At 39.1% G+C, this 23,415-nt stretch overlaps 2 protein-coding genes across 2 annotated transcripts; one reads left to right on the top strand and one right to left on the bottom strand.

Annotated features, from left to right (window-relative positions):
- Positions 1–814: 814 nt before the first annotated feature.
- LOC122054897 (proline-rich receptor-like protein kinase PERK8) lies at positions 815–1,186 on the bottom strand. The gene has a single exon (XM_042616317.1). It carries the CDS (start codon positions 1,184–1,186, stop codon positions 815–817), a length of 372 nt encoding a protein of 123 aa, XP_042472251.1.
- Positions 1,187–4,539: 3,353 nt separating this feature from the next.
- Positions 4,540–10,181, top strand: LOC122056494. Its single transcript, XM_042618471.1, has 3 exons — positions 4,540–5,628; positions 9,078–9,336; positions 9,446–10,181. Exons 1-3 carry the CDS (start codon positions 4,655–4,657, stop codon positions 9,617–9,619), a joined length of 1,407 nt encoding a protein of 468 aa, XP_042474405.1. The 5' UTR covers positions 4,540–4,654; the 3' UTR covers positions 9,620–10,181.
- Positions 10,182–23,415: the final 13,234 nt, after the last annotated feature.

Here is a 23,415-nt window from a genome sequence, read left to right as displayed (position 1 = left end):
GATAAAACCTATAGACATCTTAGCGTAATTCACTTAAAAACCATATGCAGTAAAATAGAAATTGTGTTTTGAACCAAGTGATTGATATGTTAGCATTTCGTTCATGTTATTTTCTATCGACTGTGCTAATTTTGTTTGATTGATTTTGTTAAATGCTTATGAAGGGTAAAGAGCTGTCCTCGTGCAATAGTAAAGTGACATGACATTTTTAAATATTTTTATACATATAAGGATCACGTTTAAATTTTGACGAATAATTTTTTCTTATTAGAAAATTCATCAAAATATTTTATAATTTATCCTGATGTTCGATAAAAAAAAATATTTATTAAATTAGATGATTTTTTTTTAATTTAATCAGTTTAAATTGATTCAAAACATTCCAACTCAAGTTGTGATGTTTTATTGAGTTCTTATACTCTTCGCTTCTTTCTAATGAGTTTCGAGATTTTAAAAGTTAATTAAAACTTAAGTGCTTTTATTTTGAGCTCGTAGATTATTATATTTTAAGTGATAACTGTCAATAAAATATAAACACCTGGCCAGGGACAATATTAGCTTGAAAAAGAAAGGATTCGTTATTATTTTAACCTTATTAGGCTACGTTTGGTTGGATGTAATGTAATCTAGCTTGTAATATAATCAAATTTGTAATGTAATGTAATGTAATTTTGATTACATTATTACGTTTGGAAATGTAATGTATGTAATATTTGATTACAAGGATAATTACATTTTTTTGTTTGGTATCTATTATTTTTTATCAGGAATATAATTTGTATTATTACAAAATGACAAAAATGTCCTACGACCTCTACTGACGGTCGCCGCACTTCTGCCGGAGCTTGCGGCAGCTACCGGCCGCCGCCGTCGCCGGCCGCCGACCATCGCCGCCGCCCGCCGACCGCCGCCACCACCGGACGGTCGGCGGTCGGGCGCCGGCCGGTGATCGGCGGGCGGCGATGGGCGGCCGGCGGGCGGCGATCGGCGGCCGACTGTCGGCGGCCGACGGCGGCGGTCGGCGGCCGACGGCGGCGGGCGGCGGCGGCGATGGGCGGCCGGCGGGCGGCGGCCGGCGTGCGGTGGCCGGTGGCGGCCGGCGGCTGCGGTAGGCGGTGGGGGGCGGGGTCGACGGTGGACTAAGGGTATATTCGGTATTTAAATTTTGGTGGGACGGTGACCTCATAATGTAATCGGATTACATAGCATTTGCTTTGTAATCTGGATTACAAAACTTCATTACATTTTGTAATCCAGATTACATTACATTACAAGTTTAAAAGTGAAACAAACAAAATAATCTACCTTGTAATATAATCAAGATTACATTATAAGGTAGATTACGCCCTACCAAATGCAGCCTAAATGATTTTATTCGAAGGATAAGCTCACTAAAAATAGTATGTACACATTCATAGAGTAACAATTGATAATTGATATATTAAGTCAATGATTAATAAGATTAAGTTAGAATGATATGATGATAAGAAATACATCTATGATTCGAAGGGACATTTATAATCGAAGAGAACAATTATTTAAATACCCCACACTTATTGATTTTGACAAATTTTTTTATAATCCATATATATATATATATATATATATATATATATATAACTTTTTGAATGAATTTTGCAGACGATAGATTGGATTTTACATAAGTTTTTATCAATCACCAATAAATTAAAAAGTATTTGTAATTGTCTATCCAAACAATTAATTTTTTTAACAAACGAATCAAGGATGTTTTGGTTATGATGTTATATTCTTTGACTAAGATGTCAGATTTGAGCATCCCCTGCGTAGACTCTTATCAATTAAGTGATATCATTCATCTAAAAATCTCTTCAGAGGTTTCTGATAAGGGATCGTTTCGATGGTGATATCGATTACTATAAAAAGTTTACCTATATAATTTTATCCCTGGGGTCATGGTGTCGTGGTAGAATATCCAGGTTATCTCCTAGACACCCGCGGTTCGAACCCCAGCTATGACATATTTACAGGAATTTTTCCTCCAAACGGGGAGCGTTATCAAAGGATGCTAGGCTTCTGGGCTGGCCGTCGCGTGCGCTTCTTGATTTATCCTAGTGACGGATAGGAAAGTTCCGTGAGATCGGACCGATCACCCCAGAAATAATCAATGAGGTTAATTGGGATAATCATTTTTTTTTTTAATTTAACATTTTGTTGGAAAAAAAATTCTACAGCAGCGTGCCACAATTGAAATTGAAATTTTAGACAGTGGTTTAGAGGATTTAATCACTACACCGTACCTCTGGAGCGTTTGACTTTGACATCCAATATGATTGATTATCTAATTAAAAAGATACATTTGATGTTATTTTTATTGCCAACGCGTAGATGCAGAGACTTATCATAAACCTTTTCAAACGTTAAACAACTTTATAATATAATATTAAATTAGAGAATGAAAATAATAAGGGAAAGGACACTTAAAACTCTTAATGAATGAAGACTTGAATTAAATTCTCATTCAAACTCGCTGACTCCTTTCTTAGATCGAAAACAAAACTACTAAAACCTTTACGGGCTGGTGCAGATTATTCGTCTAAGAATATTATCACATATAAATTCAGGATCGATTTTCCATAAGTACCAAATATCTGCTGATTATCTCATCCCTTGTATAGACGCCACATCACCTCTCAAAAAACAAAAGTAGAGAATATGATGGATTAATTGTAATTACAGTTAGATAGTGATATATGATTTAGTCATAATTAATTATGATATTTTTTTAGATTTATCTTTTCATATAGATTATACTTTAAATAGGGGCAAGCAGCCGGAGGCAATGTTCGGATGGTCTCTGTCTATCTACTCCAACTCAAACTATAACCTCGATAGAATGGGAAAGTAAATCTAAAAAGATATATCAACAAATTACGATCGGATCGTGATCACGATCCGATCGTAATTACAAATGGTTCATCTCTTGATCTATTTTTTTTTATGAACCAGAGGATCTGGATTCTCATACATACGCTAGTAATTTAGAGGCTAGATCCCTTGATCTATAAAAAAGTGGATCAAGGATGAATCACTTATAATTACGGTCCGATCGTGACCACAATCTGACCGTAATTATTTGCAATCTCTTTCTGCGTTCACCGTTCCTTTATATTATAATTTGGGTCGAGACGGATGGTCGGAGATCGTTCGAAAGCCGTTGACCGTCCGTAGACCATCCCCCGCTCGATGCCCAATAGCATTCAAACGGTCTCTGACCATTTGTCCACTGTCACTGGCCTTACGACAACTTCCGGTCACCCGTCTTTATTAAATTATAATTTGAGAGATGATAAAGCTAACATCGGATGGTAGATTATGATTCGATTATTAGTCCTATATTTTTTTTTTAATGTTGTTTTTTTTAACCAGAGGATTTGATTCAGTAATTTATTCTTTTGGAGGAAGTGTCCGGAGCATAGTTTGTAAAATCGCGATCTGAATCATAGGATCGTATGATCCTACAATCCGGAAACCCAAAATCAATCCAGGATCATGCAAAATCGTTTTTGCTGTAGGATCGTAGCAGGATCGGTAGGATCGGAGCATAATCGGTAGAATCGGAGCAGGATCGGTGGAAGCTTTGAGAGGTCATAACTTTTGACTCGGATTGAACCACGGGGCCTATAATATATCAAATTAAAGCTCGTTCAGAGATCTTTAATAAATTTCAAAGTTTATCCTTAACCATCATCTTTTTTGCATCTTATTAGAGTTTTAAATTATTTAAATATATGTTTAATTATTTTTGAGTTAGTTTTTTATCAATAATATTCTGTCATTTATTTTTCTCAAAATAATAAGTTTTTGGATGTCTATTGTCTAGTATTGTGTGGCATCAACCAGTCTTTAGAAGATTATTTCCGACATTCATATTTGAATCAAAGGATTCAATAGCTTCTGTTATATACGTTAGATGCTTTGTTGACATTTAAATTGAATTATCTTATAAATCAAGGAAATATTTTTGACATTGTATGTGTTATTATTATTGTGTTAATAGATATTTTATATTATTTCATTTTATGATATGAAAATATAAATATTATTACTATGTGAGAATGATAGTTGAATTACAAGTTAATTTAAATTTGTACATGTAGTAATGTAATTTGATGTGTTGAGTGTAAATAATTGTATATATATACAAAATTAGTTATTTATTTATATGTAAATGAGTTTTTTATGTATGTTTTCTAATTATTAATCATGTATGATAAAATTTTAAGGGTTTTTGGTAGAATCGTACGATTCTACGATCCGATCCTGATCCTAAATCGATCCTGCGTAGATTCATGATTCTACAAACTATGGTCCGGAGGACTTTTGCCACAGATAATAACAAATAAAATTGTGACAATTTTTAAGTGATATTTTCAATTGGCGAAAAAAATTAATGAATGTTTTGAGTCATAATTTATTATGAATAGGAAAAAAAAAATTCCCCAGGATTCGACATTCTGTTGTGTATAAAAGGATCTCTGAACCATTGCCATTAGGATTCAATGAAGCAGCGGAATGGAAAGGACACAGAGGATTCGAAAAGATTGAAAATCAGGAAGTAAAGAAAGCAAAAATAAGGTCGTTTGAATTGGAGTAGAATTGAAAAGGAGAGTTGATGAGATCGCCGTCGCCGTCGGACATCGGAGTGGAAGGCTCCGCCCTTTCTTCGACTCCTCCTCTGCCTCTCTTCCCTCTCTGCGGCGCTCCCACGCTTCGCAACCCTAATCTCGACTCGCCCCACGGGCTCTCCGTCGCCCACAAGCGTCCCATCGTCACCCCTTCCGCCACCGCCCCCGCCCCCGCCGCCGCCGAGTCCTGCCGAGTCTTGGTCCCCTCGGTCGTCGCCGCTCCGCGCCGCCTGGCCTCGTCCGCCGTCCGCCACATCTTCCGCCGGCTCCAGCTCCGACTCCGCTTCTTCCTCCTCCTCTCCTTCCCCTTTCTTTACCATCTCCTTTCCTCCTCCGGCGCCGGCAGCGGCGACGCCGTCCCGGGAAGATCTTTCCTCCTCGATTTCTTCTCGGCCCTTGCATTCTCGTCTGTTCTTCTCCTCGTCCTGTGCGTCTCCTTTAACGTCCTCCCCTTACCCTCCTTCCGCCTCCTCCTCTCCCGCTCCTCCGCCCGCCTCCTTCCCAGTCATCCGGCCCCAGCGAGCCCCGTGCTGTGGTCCATTGGGAGCTGCTCGTCCCCCGGAAAGCTCAAGGGTGATCTTCGCCTAGCGTCGGGGTCCGTCGTGCAGGTCTACAACAACGGGGATGTCTACGAGGGAGAGTTCCACCGAGGGAAAAGCACGGGAAGCGGGGTGTACTATTACTCTATGAGTGGCAGGTATGAAGGCGATTGGGTTGATGGGAAATACGACGGGTATGGTGTTGAGACCTGGGCTCGAGGCAGCCGGTACAGGGGTCAATACAGGCAAGGGCTCCGGCATGGGTTTGGGATATATCGCTTCTACACCGGCGATGTGTATGCTGGGGAGTGGTCAAACGGACAGAGCCACGGGTGTGGGGTGCATACATGTGAGGATGGAAGCCGATTCGTCGGGGAATTCAAATGGGGAGTAAAGCATGGCCTTGGCCATTATCATTTCAGGTACATTTGGAAACCTTCTTGAGGTTGGCAATTTTTTAGCGATTCTTTTGTGGCGCTGCAATATTTTTACCAGCGTTTTGTTTTGTAATATGAATAACTCCTGCTCTCTGACTCTTAACAAAATGAAACATTTGTGATTGGATAGAAATGCTGGAATCCAAGTGGTTTGTTGTTCTTTGCTTGTTTTACTTTATGTAGATTCATGTTACTAGTCATATCTGATTAGTGTTTAGTTCAAAACCATCTGTGAAGTATAGTTTTTCTGTTGTTAAGATGTGTTTTACTATTTGAATTGGAAATGCACCTTTATGTTTTGTATCTGTGTTGGCCTTTGATGTTGGCAATTGCCTTGTGTTTTTTCCTAAAGTGAGTCCTCCACCAACTGTAGCCGCACCGTCCGCTAAAATTTGTCCCTTTTTAATGCATTTACCTCGTGAAACCTGAGGTTTTTGATGCATACAAGTATTTTTGTTGGAACGTTGACAGATAACTAATGGAATACTTATAGTAGTGTCTCCATTACTTGCAAAAATAATCTTGTGAGGATCAGTATAAATGATCTTTCCCTCGTGTTCGGCTATAGCGGAAACCCCTGAATCTAGAGCCGTTTGACGTTGCAGTCTAGCGGAACCGCTTGGCGCTGCATATTAGAACTCAATTCATTTCCCCATTTTTGGACCCAATAAGATTTGTCTTGCTATAAGATTACCCTTTCATTTATCTTAGGTTTATTGTCCAAGTATTTTCATTTTGTTTTTTGAAGTTATGTTGCAGATTTCTTGTCCAACAATTGACCCTTAAAATTTCTCAAAGCATTCAAGAATCCAACCCATGATTTTTGTCTGTCTCAAGGGAGGAAGAGAGGAGTGGACTGTCTGATACAACAACAATTATGTCTTCATCACGTGCCCTTTTATCCTTAGGAAGGTTCAAATTACTGATTCTCAGGATCACTAGTCTACTTGAACAAATCCTGATGTGTGAATATATGAATCGTTGCGATGAACAATCTCAAACCTAGACACTAATCAATATTGTGGAAATTTCTGCATTACTGACTGAGTTGTGATTCCACTTCCAACGAAGCAATCTCTGGTATATTTATATTGTTTTGACTTTTTATAGATAACTTACAGTATATATGCCAATTTTGCTGCTCATAGTAGCTACAATTATGTAAATCAAGCATAATGGTTTTTGTTGTCCATTTTTTATACAGGCATTTGTTGTCATGTGCATAATATGGCCATGATCTCCATTCAATGCAGATGTATACAACATCATGCATTCTCTTGAGTATCTTAATCCTTGTTATTCTATCTAATTGACAAATTTAGTTTTTAATTTTATTTAAATTTTTGTGGGGTTTTTTCTTTTGGTTGGATCTCTGAAGCTATTAGAGTGAAGTGTTGATAACGGTTTTCATACATCATGTCTCTGTTTATTCAAGAATATAGAAACATATATTTCCTTTTTGAGTCAACTTCAGCCCAAACCAAATACATAAGTCCTTGTGATCTTGTTGTTGGTAATGTTGAAATTTGTGTCAGGCTTTCTCTGTTACCCGGACACAGTTTTTGCTATCAGTTTGACACAAACAATACAAGCTACTTCTGGTCTCTTATCCTACCTGGCTAGCAACTCTGTCCTATTATGTAAGTCACCTCTGCTCTTTTAATTTGTGGATTAACAGTGATCCGTCTCACCAGCTTGCTTTTTTGTAAAAAAAAAAAGAAATATGCTGAGGTGTTCCCCCTTCTAACCCATAACACATAGGGTCTTTTAGTAGTTTCATCACGAATATAGGTACGTCCTTTGGAAGTTCATGAAGACTGTAATTGTGATTTCTTAGGAGTATGTTTTGTATCAACCAAAATTATTTGCCAACTTATCCTGATGCATTATCATCTATGCCATTGTAAATCATATCCTCTAAACAAGTTGTTTAATTTATGGTACTACCATTAAATAGTGGCTACATACCAGAAACAGCCAGTTTTATATATTCAAAAAAATATATGCAAGACTCAACTCTAGAAGTCCAAGAATTGAGAAAGTATAACCAGATACATGTTCCATGAATTTTGGCTAGAAAAAGAGTATGGGTGAGGGTCAGAAACTCCAATTTCGAAGAGCTCTCCAATTCGTTGTCTAAAATTGAGAAATCGAGCAGATGAGGGATTATGTCCATGAAATTGAAGGTAAATCCATGATTTACCCTCATGCTTAGGAGTGACCTGCTAGAAATGCATAGGAGCTTTCAAGAAGGCATGTTCAACTTTCGGCGAGGACAATGAGCAGCCAGTGACATTTGTCATTCTATGAATACGACGAGCAATGTTCAGCAAGGAGACAAGGACCAGATAGGGAGTTTGTGTTATTTTTCTCCACTCTCATCAAGCCTATGGTATGTGAGTTGAGCAAACTTTTTCCCCCTCTCCACTCCATTCCCTTTCTCCCTCTCCTCACCCCCATTGGAGTAAACAAAGCCTAAGGGGAAAGATGAGGGATGAGGGAGAGAGGAAGAAAGAAGAAAGAAGGAAGAAGAAAGAGAGAGGATGGAGAAAAAGGGTAAAAGATGAAGGAAGAAGAAAGAAGAAAGAGTAGTCTTGCCTTAAGGTGACACCTGTAGCAACAAGAAAGAGGAAGGAAAAAGAAATAAGCAGGAGAGAGAAGAGGGAACAAGAAGTGATGGGTTAAACAGTAATACCAATACCAAACTGCCGTGATCAGTTTTTTAAAATTTCAACCTGGCCTTGCTCCATAAACCACTCAATGTTGACAAACCAACCTTAATTCGGTCAGTTCACCTTTCTGAAGCTGCTTATTTATTATGGATTTGTTGACCTAGTTCTAGTTACTTGCTTCTTCATCCAATTTGGTTAACTTTGTACATTTTTAACTAATTTACAATCAGATAAGAATTTCTACCACTCTTAATATATATTTTTTTTCTCAACACGGATGCAGTATATGTAGGATTCTCTTTTATATACAGAAGTTTACTTCATTGCACATTATTATTGGAACTTAAAAAATTAACTGCTATGCATAGAACCCCCCATGCCTTCCTCTGGTAATGAATCTGCTGTATGAAAGCTTCCACTCTTTTCAAGTGCCAAGCAAATTTGAGATCCATCATCCTCTTAAGTTATTGGAATTGGTCTTTAAGGATAATATGTGTTGCACCATCAAAAATTATAAATTGTAAAATATCTTGTTTTCCATCATGAGAATGTGATAGTAATTTCCCACTAAAGCTGCTTGCTCAATTGTTCTGGCAATCTAAATTATGCATGAAAGGTTTCTGTTTATTGAAGACCAAGATCATCTTTCTAATTATTTAATGCTTCTTGCATAAAATTTTTAGAACCTATTTCTTCTACACTCAGATAGCCCTTTACTGAATTTTTGATGAGATATGACACTGATTGAATTATAATGTGAAGGAATGGAGACACATATGCTGGGGAATATTTTGCAGACAAGATGCATGGCTTTGGAGTGTATCTCTTTGCCAATGGACATCAATATGAAGGTGCATGGCATGAAGGCAGGAGACAAGGCTTGGGAATGTACACATTTCGAAATGGGGAGACACAATCAGGTCATTGGCAAAATGGTGCCCTTGATACCTTGAGCACTCAGAGCATTAATCTTTGCTCTCCTATCGCTGTTAACCATTCAAAAGTTCTAAATGCTGTTCAGGTAACTGATTGTATTCCTTCTAGGATTGCAACAAATATTTCAGATCGTGATCTTTAAAATTGCTATGTTAAATATGAATTCGCTTCTTTTCATATGTTTGGTTGTCCAGGAAGCTAGAGGATCATCCAAAAAAGCTTATGATGTGCCCAGGGTTGACGATAAGGTGAACAAGGCTGTTGCTGCAGCAAACAAAGCAGCTAATGCAGCTAGAGTTGCTGCAGTTAAAGCTGTTCAAAAGCGCATCCCTGGTAATGGAGATGACATAGGCAACCACATTGTATGAAGCACTTTGCTTTCTTTGTCTCATAACTAACTCTTGATAGAGTTAAATAGCATTTCATCTAAGGCAAATCGTGAAAGTTGAGAAGTCGGCTGCCAACAAATTTTATGCCCAGCACCCTCACAACTCATCCTCTAGAAATGGCCCTGCTCTGGACTAGCAGATATCAAAGGTGGCTGGCATCGGACTTGGCCTTCTTGCTTACTTTATGTAATAGGAAAAAAGTTGCGATTGTCCATATCTTTGAAGGTTCCACCGAACGTAACTAGAGGAACATGTCAATAACCGATAGAGATGGTGAGATCGATCATGATTGCATGATTGTTGTACGTGCAACTACGTTGGAAAATCTTGAACGAGGTATGTTGAAATCATGATATTTCAGAGGGCAAGTGGTGGATTGCTTGTGATGAGTTCGCTATTTGTTCTTTGATGTTGGATTTGATTTATCAATGGGAGAAATGTATTTTTTGTATGCACTTTTGTAAAAGTTTTATTTTGTCAAAATACCTCAGTAATTTTTTTCTGTTGGGAAATAAGAGGAGTATATGTTTAGAATCATGATATCAACTTCAATTTAAGAAAACTTCTAAAAATTTATAATATGATTGGATGCATTTTCCTTTCTTTTTTTTTTGTTAATAAGATTGTGATTCTATGCTTATATAATTTGGATGCTGAATTGAATGATATTCAAATGTTTAAATTAGTAGGTCATAATATTTCTTCTTATATTTGTTACACAATATACCTAGATAGTGATAATTGTAATGCTAAAAATAATTTTTAATCTTAAAAGTTTAGAATATCTTATTACTACTTCAAATACCTGAAATTGAAATTCAATTGCATAATACTTAGCAGAAACCTACTTATAATCAATATTTTAATATATTATTTTGCATCAATATTTTGATATATTATTTTGCATTCATATTTTGTATTTTAATTCTGTCGTATATTTAAATTCATTTTATATCATATTTCATCAGTAAAAAGTTATTCTAAACTTTATTTCAGATTCTTTCTAACTTACTGCATTATAACTAAAATTTGAATGTATCAAAGGAGGAATCCTCCATGTTCAAAAGCGCTCATAGTAAGGAATATGGTCTCGCTGTGTCTTTCATTGCAAAGTAATTGGAGCCTCACTTTAATAGCCAACACGGTTTTATCATTGTGGCAAAAAGATGAAACGCTTGTCCCCAGTGCTCCCGCCGTATCCGACCCAAGGCCATCACAAGGGAGGAAAATCGTAACATCCGAGCGAGCATGTGACGGACAGGGTGTAAATACGGAAATAAGAAATTTATTCCCTACGCACGGGATCGAACCTCAGGCCAACACGGTCTTATCATGCCCGATGGCATGTGACTGGGTTCACTTGGAGGAAGTTGGTTCATTGGGAGATAAGAAAGGCCGCCACCATTTGAGGGAAAACAATTCAGATTAGAGCAACCATTAGAGTTCAAGCCTCCATCTTCTTTCACACGGAGCTCTTCCTCCTCCATTCCATCCTCCATCCACGAAGGACTCAGTCCAGTTGGGAGAAGTGCTACCATCTCCTCCTCCATCTCCGATCATCTCTATCTCACCGACACCTCAGAAAGGAGTTCCCTTCCTCATCGAGGGAAGAATCCCCATCCGTACCTTGGTTGGGAAGGTTTTTGTGTAAGGGAATACACACTTGGAGAAGAGAAGAAGGTGTGGAGTTCTTCCACTTCTTAGCTTTCGCAAGTCCATCATCTAGCCATCCGTCATCCACAATGCATTTCATCGGCTAGCTCTGGGATCCCAAATCTCATTCGCAAGCACCATCCACAAACATTCTTCCTATCAAGGAAGCCTCCATCATTAGTAGCACTTCGTTCCATTTAACTTTGTTTCTTGGAATGCGTTTGATTTAAGTTCCCTTACCCTTATGCTACTTTAGTCAATATATTTCAATTCATTTAATTTTTGCAATACTTATTTTATTAAATGCTTTAAGTTTTTATTCTTCATTTGGATTACACATAGGTTAGATATGATTATGATGCATTAGTCTATGTTTTCGTTAATTTCATTGTGATCATAGTTTAGAGATTTTACATTACTATATTTAGCCTTAGCATCTCAAACTCAAACCCCCATTTACAAATAACTTAATTTTAAGATTATCACTCACCATTGCATTTTTTGAAAGACAATTTGAGTTTTCTTATACTACACTAGTTAGGGGGTTTGATAATTTGAATTATAATCATAGTATGATATATGCATTATCGTTGCCGAGGAATGTTAGCAGTGTTTGATAATCTTAGGATTTTATTCTATTTTTCTATTTTTCTATTTTGTATTTTCATTCAATAGAATTTTTGGTATCTCCTTTTATCTTAAAACTGGGCAAATTGAAGGAAATGGGTGTGGGGATCAATACTCATTGCTTTATGAGAATAACACCCTATTTTAGCTAAATTCCAATGTTTATACCACTTTTCCAATTTTTCAAAAAAAATATTTTTTGATTGTATTTTCACCTACTTTTACCTTATGGTTGTCTCATAAATTTTAAAATTATTTAGGTGCCTTAATTTTCTTGTGTTCATCTGTTTTGTCTTGTGTGTTGTTATGTGTTTTGATCTAGTTTACTATATCAAAACACATAACAAAAAACATTGCAAAATATCTAATGATGGCATAAGGAAATAGATGACGAGACAGACATAGGAAAGACGGAAGGGGATGATAGCGAAGACATAAATTTTGGCCAGTAATAGACACCATCTCTATAGACCCCGCTGACCTGTGTCACTCCTGTACGACGATCCAACACCTGAAAATAGGAATCAAAGAAAAGGAATATAATAGGATTAGTAGCACAAAGTGCAGCGATAGAAATCAAATTTTTTGACATAGATGATACAAATAAAACATTAGAGAAAACTAAAGGGAAAGATGGAGTGGAGAAAGAAAAAAAACCAGTGTGTGTAATGGGTAGTCTAGAACTATCACCAATGGCGATGCTATCATTCCCAGAGTAAGACGCATGCAACGAGAGAATAGTGAGATCAGTGGTGACATGATGAGAGGCGCCAGAGTCGAACCATTCCCGAGAATCAGACGGAGGTGTAAAATGAATAGCAGTGTGCGCAAACGGTGCACTATATGCTGGATGTGGAGCACGCGGAGGAGTCGGCGGAAGTAGAGCAAGCATCGAGGGAGTCATATGACCACACTGGCTAGCAGAGTGACTTTGAACACCACAAATCTGACATCGTCCAAGATAATGATTGGAATTGGACACAACTGGATGTGTAGGAGGACGGGCAGATAGCCCAAGAGTATATAGGCGCGGCTGATGGGACGCCAACGAAACCTGCTAGCGACCACCACGATAATTTGAATACCGATTACGAGAATTCCCTGCTTGATCCACAAGAGCAGTCATTGGCGTCAAAGATGGAGATGGTGTTAAGACTTTTAATTGGGCTTCGCAGCTGAGGAGCTACTCGAATAACTCATCATAAGTAATAGGGGCATCACGAACTTGCAGAGCGTGTGAGAAATTGCAATAATCTTGTCTAAGACCATTTAGGACATGAATGGAGAGCTCATCAAAATCAACTTTGACATTCATAAGCGCAAGAGCGTCAATATTTCTTTTGATGTCCTGCATATAATCAGTGATAGATCTATTACCCTGTTGAGGGATGGCAAGATTTTGACAATGAGTCATAATCCTACCACGTGAGAGAGCAGAATAGGTTCTCTCTAGCGTCTGTCATACGTCTCTAGATAAAGTTGATGAAGAAATAAACTGCACAAGAGTAGAAGACATCGAACCTATAATAGCATTAAGGAGAAGTTGATCCTGACGGAGCCAAAGAATATGATCAGGATTTGCCTGAGGGAGCATGACATCTGTTGGTGCAAGTTGCAACAGAATCAAACCTAAGTTTTGATGTTGTCAAAGGTTCAAATTAAGTCTTGTTGTGATCTAACAAGTTGACTGAGTGTGCAGGCTGTTTACTCAACTGGGAAAGACCTAGCTGAAGGCTAGGCAGGAGAAATCTTAGCAGATCGTGGAACCCAAGTGCAAGTCCAAATGGGTTGAGGGGACCCGAAGCTTGGCGATGCAATCAAGAGGTCTGGAGGACTGAAGATCAAAGAAAAAGTCATGGCGAGTCGATCAAAGCTAAGTAAAAAGTCCAAACTAGATCTGGAGGATCTAAGTTTGGTAGATAGGTTGAGGTAAACAACTGGAGAAGCGACAGTGAGATCGGGTTCCAGAAGGGAACAACCTTAGGTGGCTGATCCAACTGAAGAAACCGGGAAGCTTTCCAAGTTGAGATCAAGATAGTTCTACTGTCTTTTATATTACTCATGCATTATAATATTATTGTGCTAACATTTGTTTTGCAGGATGTTTTGCCTAACACTGTTTTGTAGGTCCGACTGAATCAGTCAACCGAACCGCTGGATTGGTCGATCGAACAAGGCAAAATCAATACAGTATTCAGATCAAGTCAGAACAGATCAGAGTCTGATCAAACATTGATTGGTCAACCGAATAGTAAGATCGGTCGACCGAATCGTGGTGACTCAGCACAAGACAGTTCATCAGCATCGATCAGAAGGAAATGGAAAAAGGCCAGATCGGTCGACCGAACTGTGGAACGGTCGACCGAACCAATCAACAATAAATGCATCATTAAAAGAGGATCTCGGCAATCTGCGACGAACAGAGAAAGAATCTTTTTAGTCGACCGAAAAGCATGATCGATGCTTTTCGGTCGACCGAAAAACATGATCGGTGCTTTTCGGTCGACCGACCCTTAAAGATCAGTAAATGCAAAAGATTGAGCCAGCGTCAGACTCCAACCAGGAAGGAAGGGGAGCGGGTTCGGTCGACCGAACAGAGGGATCAGTCGATCGAACGACATTGGCACTTATAAAAAGGAGCTCGAGGACTGAGTGTTGGTGCGGGAAGCATCCGACGATCGAACTCAAGTTTTGATAATGGCAAAGGGATTCAAAGTTAAGTTTAATTGTTAACTAATGTGTGTCCTAGCTGTGGTTAGGCAAGGGAAAAACCCTAGGGGGTGGTAACCCTAGGTCATAGGGGGTGATAACCCTATGCGGAAAGTCTTGGCGGGTCGGGTGCTTCAGGCGAAAGTCCTAGGGGGTGGTAACCCTAGGTGGAAAGACCTGGTGTCGCGAACCAGGTGGAAGACTGGACGGGTCGGGAAGCGGGCATCCAGTAGAAAGTCCGGAGGCAACAAGCACCAAGCAAAAGTCCAGTCGGTCTGGAGGATCGCACTGGCAACAGGTAAATCTCCTGAGTGGAGTAGGTGAGGACGCGTTCCCCGTAGAGGGAACAGTAGGCGTCGGGTCGACCTAGGGTTTCCGGTCGAAAACCCGAAGTCAGACCCGGACAGTCTGAAGGCTGTCAGTTTATTCGTTTATATATTCCATTGTGTTCTAACTCTGTTTTGCAGGTAACTAACATTTTTTATGCAGTGTTAGAAGTGACCGGGATCGGTCGACCGAACCGTGGGATCAGTTGACCGAACCCACAAATCAGTAGATCAGATCTCCAGAGGTTGGACCGAGCTCGACCAGGGGATCGGTCGATCGAACCTTGGCATCGGTCGACCGAACCTAGGTTGGGTGTCGACTGGATCAGGCTGACTGGGCTGAGTCAGAAGAGCTTATCGGTCTACCGGACCTTTTTGTTAGGATCGATGGTCGCGGCTAAAGAGGGGGGGGGGGTGTGAATAGCCGCCCCAAAATCTCCGCGTTTCTTCCTACGATTAGGGTTAGCGCAGCGGAAATGAAACCGTAGAAACGAAAAGGAAAAAGACAAACCTCAAACTCGATGGATGTAACGAGGTTCGGAGGTGATACTCCTACTCCTCGGCGTGTCCGTAAGGTGGACGAGCCCTATCAATCCGTCGGTGGATGAGTCCCCGGAGAACCGGCTAATAAATACTCCTTGTGGGTGAAGAAACCTCGCCACAATAGCTTGCAATAGCAATATGGAAATACAAAGAAGAGCAAGAACAAAATACACAATGAATGTACGAATACTCGCTTGCCTTCTTCGTCGACTGAAGTCCCGGATGAAGCACCAACTTCACGGACGAATGCCAACAAGCAACTCAGTCAAAGAAGCTCACACGAAGCTTCGGAGCTCAGCAAAGCTCAAGAGCACAGCTTTCAGAAGAACAGCAGCTCAGTTCAGAGGAGGAAGAAGAAGGAAGAAGTAGCGTAGAAGCCCTCGATCTCCTTTTATAACCTGCACTCAACCTGCACTGCACCTGCGAAGAACAGAAGACAGAAGACTAGCCATTGTGAGCCAACGGCTAGGGCCAGACCGATCAAGCATCACCCTGATCGGTCTGGGGCTGATTTGATCGGTCGTGGGGACCGATCAGGCTCTATGCTGATCGGTCCCCAGACCGATCAGAAAGCTTTCACAGAGAGTTGCCCAACTCTCTGTGCGTACCCTGATCGGTCCCGGGGACCGATCAGGCTTCCTGCTGATCAGTCCCGGGGACCGATCAGGCTTCCTGCTGATCGGTCCCCAGACCGATCAATAAGCTCACAGAGGCACACTGATCGTTTTCTGATCGGTCTCCAGACCGATCCAGGTCTTGGTTTATGCCCAAACCAAGTCCAAACCAATATCCGGTCAACCTTGACCTCTTGGTACATCATGCTTAGCATCCGGTCACTCCCTTGACCTGCTAAGACTCCCCACCAAGTGTCCTGTCAATCCCTTTGACCCACTTGGACTTTTCTCTTCGTGTCAAGTATCCGGTCACTCCCTTGACCTACTTGACCTTCTCAACACCAGATGTCCGATCACCCTTGATCCATCTGGATTTTCCCTTGCCCGGCTTCACTCATCAGGACTTTCACCTAGCTTCACTCACTAGGGTTTTCACCTGGCTTCACTCACCAGGATTTCCAATCTGCCCGGCTTCACTCACCAGGACTTTCCAACTGCCTGGCTTCACTCACCAGGACTTTCCCACTGCCTGGCTTCACTCACCATGACTTTCCCACTGCCTGGCTTCACTCACCATGACTTTCACCTAGCTTCACTCACTAGGGTTTTCACAACTGCCTAGCTTCACTCACCAGGACTTTCCCACTGCCTGGCTTCACTCACCAGGACTTTCCCACTGCCTGGCTTCACTCACCAGGACTTATCCGTCTGCCTGACTTCACTCACCAGGACTTTCCACATCCGGTCCAGAGAACGAGCTACCGAGCCCTCTCTGACCACAGTTCGGAGAACGAGCTACCGAGTCCTCTCCGACTTTCATCCGGTCTAGAGAACGAGCTCCCGAGCCCTCTTTGACCACAGTCCGGAGAACGAGCTACCGAGCACTCTCCGACTTCCCATGTGCCAAGCTTCCATACTTGGACTTCTCCGTGCCAAGTCTCCATACTTGGACTTTTCCCGTGCCAAGCTCCCTGCTTGGACTTTTCACCATGCCAAACTCCCTGCTTGGACTTTTCCCATACCAAGCTCCCTGCTTGGACTTTTCCGAGTCAGGTCAACTCACCTCGGGTCAACCAGGTCAACCTTGACCACGGGTTGCACTCACAATCTCCCAAGCTTGTATCCTTGTAAAACATCAAGATACAACTTTTCTGTTCACGTCAAACATTGTCAAACATAACTCGTCAAACATCAAAACACAACTCGAGTCAAGTCAACTCGAGTCTGGTCAACCAGGTCAACCTTGACCTAAGGTTGCACCAACACTTTTATCGGTCGATCGAACCTCGGATGCAGTTTGACTGGATCGAAGCGGAACGAGAAGATCGGGCGGATCAGATAGGAGGGATCGCTTGATCGGTCGACCGAACCTTGGGATCGGTCGACCGAACCTTGGGATCGGTCGACCGAACCTTGGGATCGGTCGACCGATCCGCGTCGGGTCAAACTTGATCCCGAAGCTTGGGGATCTGGATCAGACTTTGCAGAGCTATAAAAGGAGGCCTCGAGGTGCAGCTTGAGAACACAACTCTCGAACAGAAGATCTCCTGTGCTCTAGTGTGCTGCTCCGTACGCTTCAACAACGCCCTGCTGCTCTGACAATCAGCAACTACTCTTAATATATTGTATTTTGTCTGTATAATCTTTCTTTTTAAGCTCATACTTGTTCTCATCTACTTGTAAAGATTTGTGCTATATAGTTGTTGCCCACCGAAAGCAGTCAACGACCGCGGGCCTTCGAGTAGGAGTCGAGATAGGCTCCGAACGAAGTAACTTCTCGTGTCTTCTGTGTTTGTGTTATTTCTTTTCCGCTGCATTTACTTTTATGATTTCGAAATCGATTGTGAAAGCCACGAGCACTATTCACCCCCCCCTCTAGCGCTTTCGATCCAACAATTGGTATCAGAGCGGGGTAGCTTTGATCTGGTGCAACCACCAATCAAGCATCTTTCGTGGCATTGCTTGGTTTTAGGAGTCGATTGGAATCGGTACTCTTACCATTTTCCAATTTATTTTTCGTAATTAGATTTCTTGCTCGAGGTTGGTGCAACACCACCCGAGTTCGTGTTCTATTTTTTTATACTTCCCGCACTACTAATCCAGGACCAAGTCCTGGAATTTTCTTGTTGTTTATTTTCTTCATAGTTGATCTAAAATGGCCCTTCAAGAAGGCTACAGTACAGCTCGCCCCCCACTATTCACAGGAGATGACTTCGGTTATTGGAAGGGTCGGATGGAGGCATATCTCCAGACTTATTTTGAAGTCTGGATAATCGTCAAAATTGGACTCCAACTACCAACTGATAGCGTCGGCAAGCCACTACCATACGAGGATTGGGACGCATCTCTGGTTAAGAAGGTGGAAGCTAATGCCAAGGCGACCTGCACCCTCCAGTGTGGCCTATCAAAAGAAGAACTTAACCGGGTCGGCCCCTTCAACAGTGCCAAGGAGCTATGGGAGAAGCTCATTGAACTTCACGAAGGAACGTCCGACACCAAAGTAAGTAAAAGAGAGCTAATCTTCAATAAATTATTTAATATCAAACTGCAGGAAGGTGAGACGGCTGCCCAACTCCACGCCCGGATTCAAGATCTGCTCAACGGTCTTCATGCAATTGGACAGAAGGTAGATAACCGGGACATCATAAGGTACCCCTTAAACGCCTTTCCGAGGAACACCTTGTGGGCATCCATGGTAGATGCCTACAAGGTTTCTAGGGACCTATCTACCATTAAATTAGATGAACTTTTTGCAGAATGTGAACTTCATGAACAGATTAATGCACACCCGACCGAGAAAGGGTTGACTTTAGTTGCAGGAACAGGGAGAATGCGCGAATCAAAGATAAAGCGCAGAACTGAACCAGAGTCAGGAGAAGAACCAGATTCAGACAATGAAGACGACAAACTAACAACTGAACTCCTCAATCTTGTAAAGAAATTGTACAAGAAGAAGAAGGGGTTCAACAAGAAGGACCTCAAGAAGGCAGTTCAGTCCAAGGAAGTTCAATCAAAGGTGAAGTTCGAGGTAACGTGCTACGAATGCAATCAGAAGGGGTACATCAAGGCGAACAACCCAAATCAGAAAGATCCAAAGAAATCAAGGAAGAAAAAGGCCCTAAAGGCGACATGGGATGAATCTTCAGAAGAGGATATCGACGACGAGCTCGAACAGACGAGCCTTCTTGCACTGATGGCCCGGGACCAGATCGACGTGTCCGAGAGCGAGTCGGAAGCAGAATCAGAAAGAAGTCATGGATCCACATCCGTTTTCGAAGGGCCCGATCCCACTGTAAGTATCCCTCGACTAAACAATCTAGTCAATTACCTGTTACGAAAATTAGCTAAGTCTAATCTTAGAATTAAGTCACTTCTAAAGGAAGTAGTTGTCCTTAAAGAAGTGACTAACTCCGAATCTTTGACTGAACCAGTTCAGACTGGAAACTCGACTCAAGTCCAAAAACTTGAGGAAGAGAATTCCAGTATGAAAACTCAGGTCAAGGATCTGGAGAAAACATTAGAACGATTCTCTTTGGGTTCCAATAACCTTGATTTGATTCTTGGGACACAAAGGGTAATCTACAATAGAACTGGACTAGGATTCAAACCAAAAAAGAAATATAAATCATATTTGTCAATTATAAATAGATAAAATAATAAATCAGTCCAAGCATGGGTACCCAAGTCCAACCTAGTTAATCAAGTTGGACTTGGTCAATATTGGATCCCTAAGGATCAAATACATTACCTCGATAGACCATATCGAGGCTATGATCCAGGGGGAGCTAGAAGAAAAATAATAAAATTGAATTAAAATTCAAATTAAATAAGATTAAAATTCAAATTAAATTCAAATTCAAATTAAATCAAATTAAACTAAGATCCAAATTAAATCAAATTCAAATTAAAATCCAAAGGAAGGCTCCAGAATAGCTGGCACCTCCTAACTTAATCCACCCGATAAGGGTAACCAAGAGTAGACTACCCGGCAGGGTAATTAAGATTAGAGTAAAGTGGGCAAGGTTTAACTTGATCCATGGTACTGGTGAAGTATTAGATGATTGTATGTTGGGGAAGCTTAGTCATCGCATGTCTAGGAAGATATGACTTCGACCTAGTGCCTTTGGCTAAGTGAAACTAACCGAAGCTACCCTCTATGGATCCTAACCAGTTAGACCAAGGTTTTGTATTAAGTTCAATGGGTAGGACTATTTGGAAAACCTCGAAGGCATGGTTACTTTAATGATGTCCTTGTGACTCACCATAGCCCAGAAGTTTATCTAAATAATGTCTATTTGTTGAACCCAAAGCTAAACCTGAATCTAACACAAAGTTAAACCAAAACCCTAAATTTGAATCTAATTCATCTCATAAAAATTATAGGATTCCCTGATTGAAAATTTAGATCGGGTGAGATGACTAAGGAATTAAAAATTAATTCAAACTCACAATTAATTCAAATTTAAAATTAAAATTAATTCAATTTCAAAGTAAATTCGTAATTAAATTTAATTCAATTTCAAAATTAAATTCGTAATTAAAATTAATTCAATTTCAAAGTAAATTCGCAATTAAATTTAATTCAATTTCAAAATTAAATTCGTAATTAAATTTAATTCTATTTCAAAGTAAATTCGTAATTAAATTCAATTAACTTAAAATATTTTTCAAAATATTAATTAACTTAAAATATTTTTCAAAATTCAATTAACTTAAAATATTTTTCAAAATTAATTAACTTTAAATATTTTTCAAAATTAATTAACTTAAAATATTTTTCAAAATTTTAATTAACTTAAAATATTTTTCAAAATTCAATTAACTTAAAATATTTTTCAAAATTCAATTAACTTAAAATATTTTTCAAAATTCAATTAATTTAAAATATCTTTCAAAATTCAATTAACTTAAAATATCTTTCAAAATTCAATTTATTTAAAATATCTTTCAAAATCTTTCAAAATTCAATTAACTTAAAATATCTTTCAAAATCTTTCAAAATTCAATTAACTTAAAATATCTTTCAAAATTCAATTAATTTAAAATATCTTTCAAAATTCAATTAACTTAAAATATCTTTCGAAATTCAATTAACTTAAAATATTTTTCAAAATTAATTAACTTAAATTTTTTTTTTCAAGATTAATTAACTTAAAATATCTTTCAAAATTTAATTAACTTAAAATATTTTTCAAAATTTTAATTAACTTAAAATATTTTTTTTAAATTAAAATATCTTTCAAAACTTAATTAACTTAAAACCTTTAATATTAATGTCTTAATTATTCAAACCATCTAACAATCCCCCATAGGATTAACTGATAATTAACCTAGATTGGGTAAGATTGAAAATTAGGGAGTTTACCTCAATTAAACTGTCTTTTGATCAAAGAGGAAAAATCCAATTCAACTACTTTATGTGTAGGAATTAGTTCAATGGATACTGGACAGTGGATGCTCCAGACATATGACTGGAGATAGATTGAAATTTACTAAGCTCAAACTAAAGAACCTAGGGTAGGTTGCATTCTGCAACGACAGTAAACTTAAGGTAATCGGAAAAGGTAATATCGAACTTAACTCTGATTTTATTATTCAAAAAGTTTTATTAGTTGAAAATTTCAATTTCAATTTATTAAGTATAAGTCAATTATGCGATACTGGTTACTCAGTTAATTTCACCAAGTCCGAATGTATAGTCAAACATATTGATAATCCAAAAATCATACTTAAGGGCACTAGGAAAGATAATGTCTACACCATTTATCTACCAACACCCTCAATAAAGTGTTTTCTAATACAACAAGAGGAAATTGAGTTGTGGCACAGGAGATTGGGTCACACTCACACTAGACTCATTTAAAAAATAAGTCAAAATGGACTAGTTAGAGGGTTTCCCAAATTAAAAGTTATTGAAAACTCAATCTATAATGCTTGTCAGCAAGGAAAACAAACCAAGTCAACCCACAAGTCAACCAATCTAATTAGAACTACTTGTTTACTTGAGCTCCTTCACCTAGACCTATTTGATTCACATGGAGCCAAGTCACTAAGCAAGAACCAGTATTGCTTAGTTATAATTGATGACTTCTCCAGGTTCACCTGGGCAAAATTTCTAAAAACAAAAGATGAAACCTTTGAAGTATTTAGTAATTTTTACAAATTAACAAAAAATGAAAAAGATACTAAAATTAAAAGAATAAGAAGTGATCATGGAGGGGAATTTGAAAATCATAAATTCACCCAATTCTGTAAAATCAATGGGTATAAACATGAATACTCATGCCCTAGAGCCCCTCAACAGAACGGTCTAGTGGAACGAAAAAATAGAACCCTACAAGAAGCCGCTAGAACCATGCTAAACGAATATAATCTAAACCATCAATTTTGGGCTGAAGCAATAAATACGGCAAACTATATTCAAAATCGAATTCTAATTAACAAACTTCATAATAAAACCCCATATGAAATATATTATAATAAAATTCCCAACTTAAACTATTTAAAAGTATTTGAATGTAAAGTTCACATTTTAAACACTAAAGACTACTTAGGAAAATTTACACCCAAATCAAACCAAGGAATCTTTTTAGGATACTCTACAACCAGTAGGACCTATAGAATCTATAATCAAAATACCCTAAAAGTTGAAGAAACAACTAATGTAATATTTGATGAAGAAGATAATCTACCTAATATAGATCAAAATGTTGACATTAACCCAAGAAACAAAGAAGATGATGAAATCGAACCTGAACCTATCGAATCTGAAGAACAAATCACTAACTCAAATGGTATACGACCAACAAGAACAAGCACAAATCACCCATCTGACCAAATTTTGGGTGACCCAACTTTAGGAGTCAAAACTAGGTCATCTTATAGAAACCAGAGCCAAATAGCCCTAATTTCAAAAATCGAACCCAAAACCATAGAAGAAGCCCTACCAGACCCAGATTGGACTCTAGCAATGTAAGAAGAATTGACCCAATTTGAAAGAAATCAGGTCTGGGAATTAGTGCCTAAACCCGTTAATAAATCCATAATTGACACTAAATGGGTTTTTAGAAACAAATTAAATTATCAAGGTGAAATAGTTAGAAACAAAGCTAGGTTAGCAGCTAAAGGATTCAGTCAAGTAGAAGGGTTAGACTATGATGAGACCTATGCCCCTGTAGCAAGACTTGAATCCATTAGGATGTTGCTGGACTATGCAGCACACACGGGATTCAAGGTATTTCAAATGGACGTAAAATTCGTATTTTTAAATGGATTTATTAAAGAAGAAGTATATGTAGGTCAA

This window comes from Zingiber officinale, chromosome 3B (assembly GCF_018446385.1).
Source record: "Zingiber officinale cultivar Zhangliang chromosome 3B, Zo_v1.1, whole genome shotgun sequence".
NCBI lineage: Eukaryota > Viridiplantae > Streptophyta > Magnoliopsida > Zingiberales > Zingiberaceae > Zingiber > Zingiber officinale.
Note: the sequence above shows the minus strand (reverse complement) of the source record. Positions and strands in the feature narration are given on the sequence as shown.

Bases quoted from the DNA above. Each gene is read 5' to 3' on its own strand.
- LOC122054897 (XM_042616317.1), bottom strand. From the start codon at position 1,186: ATGAGGTCACCGTCCCACCAAAATTTAAATACCGAATATACCCTTAGT.
- LOC122056494 (XM_042618471.1), top strand. From the start codon at position 4,655: ATGAGATCGCCGTCGCCGTCGGACATCGGAGTGGAAGGCTCCGCCCTT. The intron at 5,629-9,077 runs GTACATTTGGAA...TATAATGTGAAG, and splicing joins CTTGGCCATTATCATTTCAG to GAATGGAGACACATATGCTG. The intron at 9,337-9,445 runs GTAACTGATTGT...TTGGTTGTCCAG, and splicing joins AAGTTCTAAATGCTGTTCAG to GAAGCTAGAGGATCATCCAA.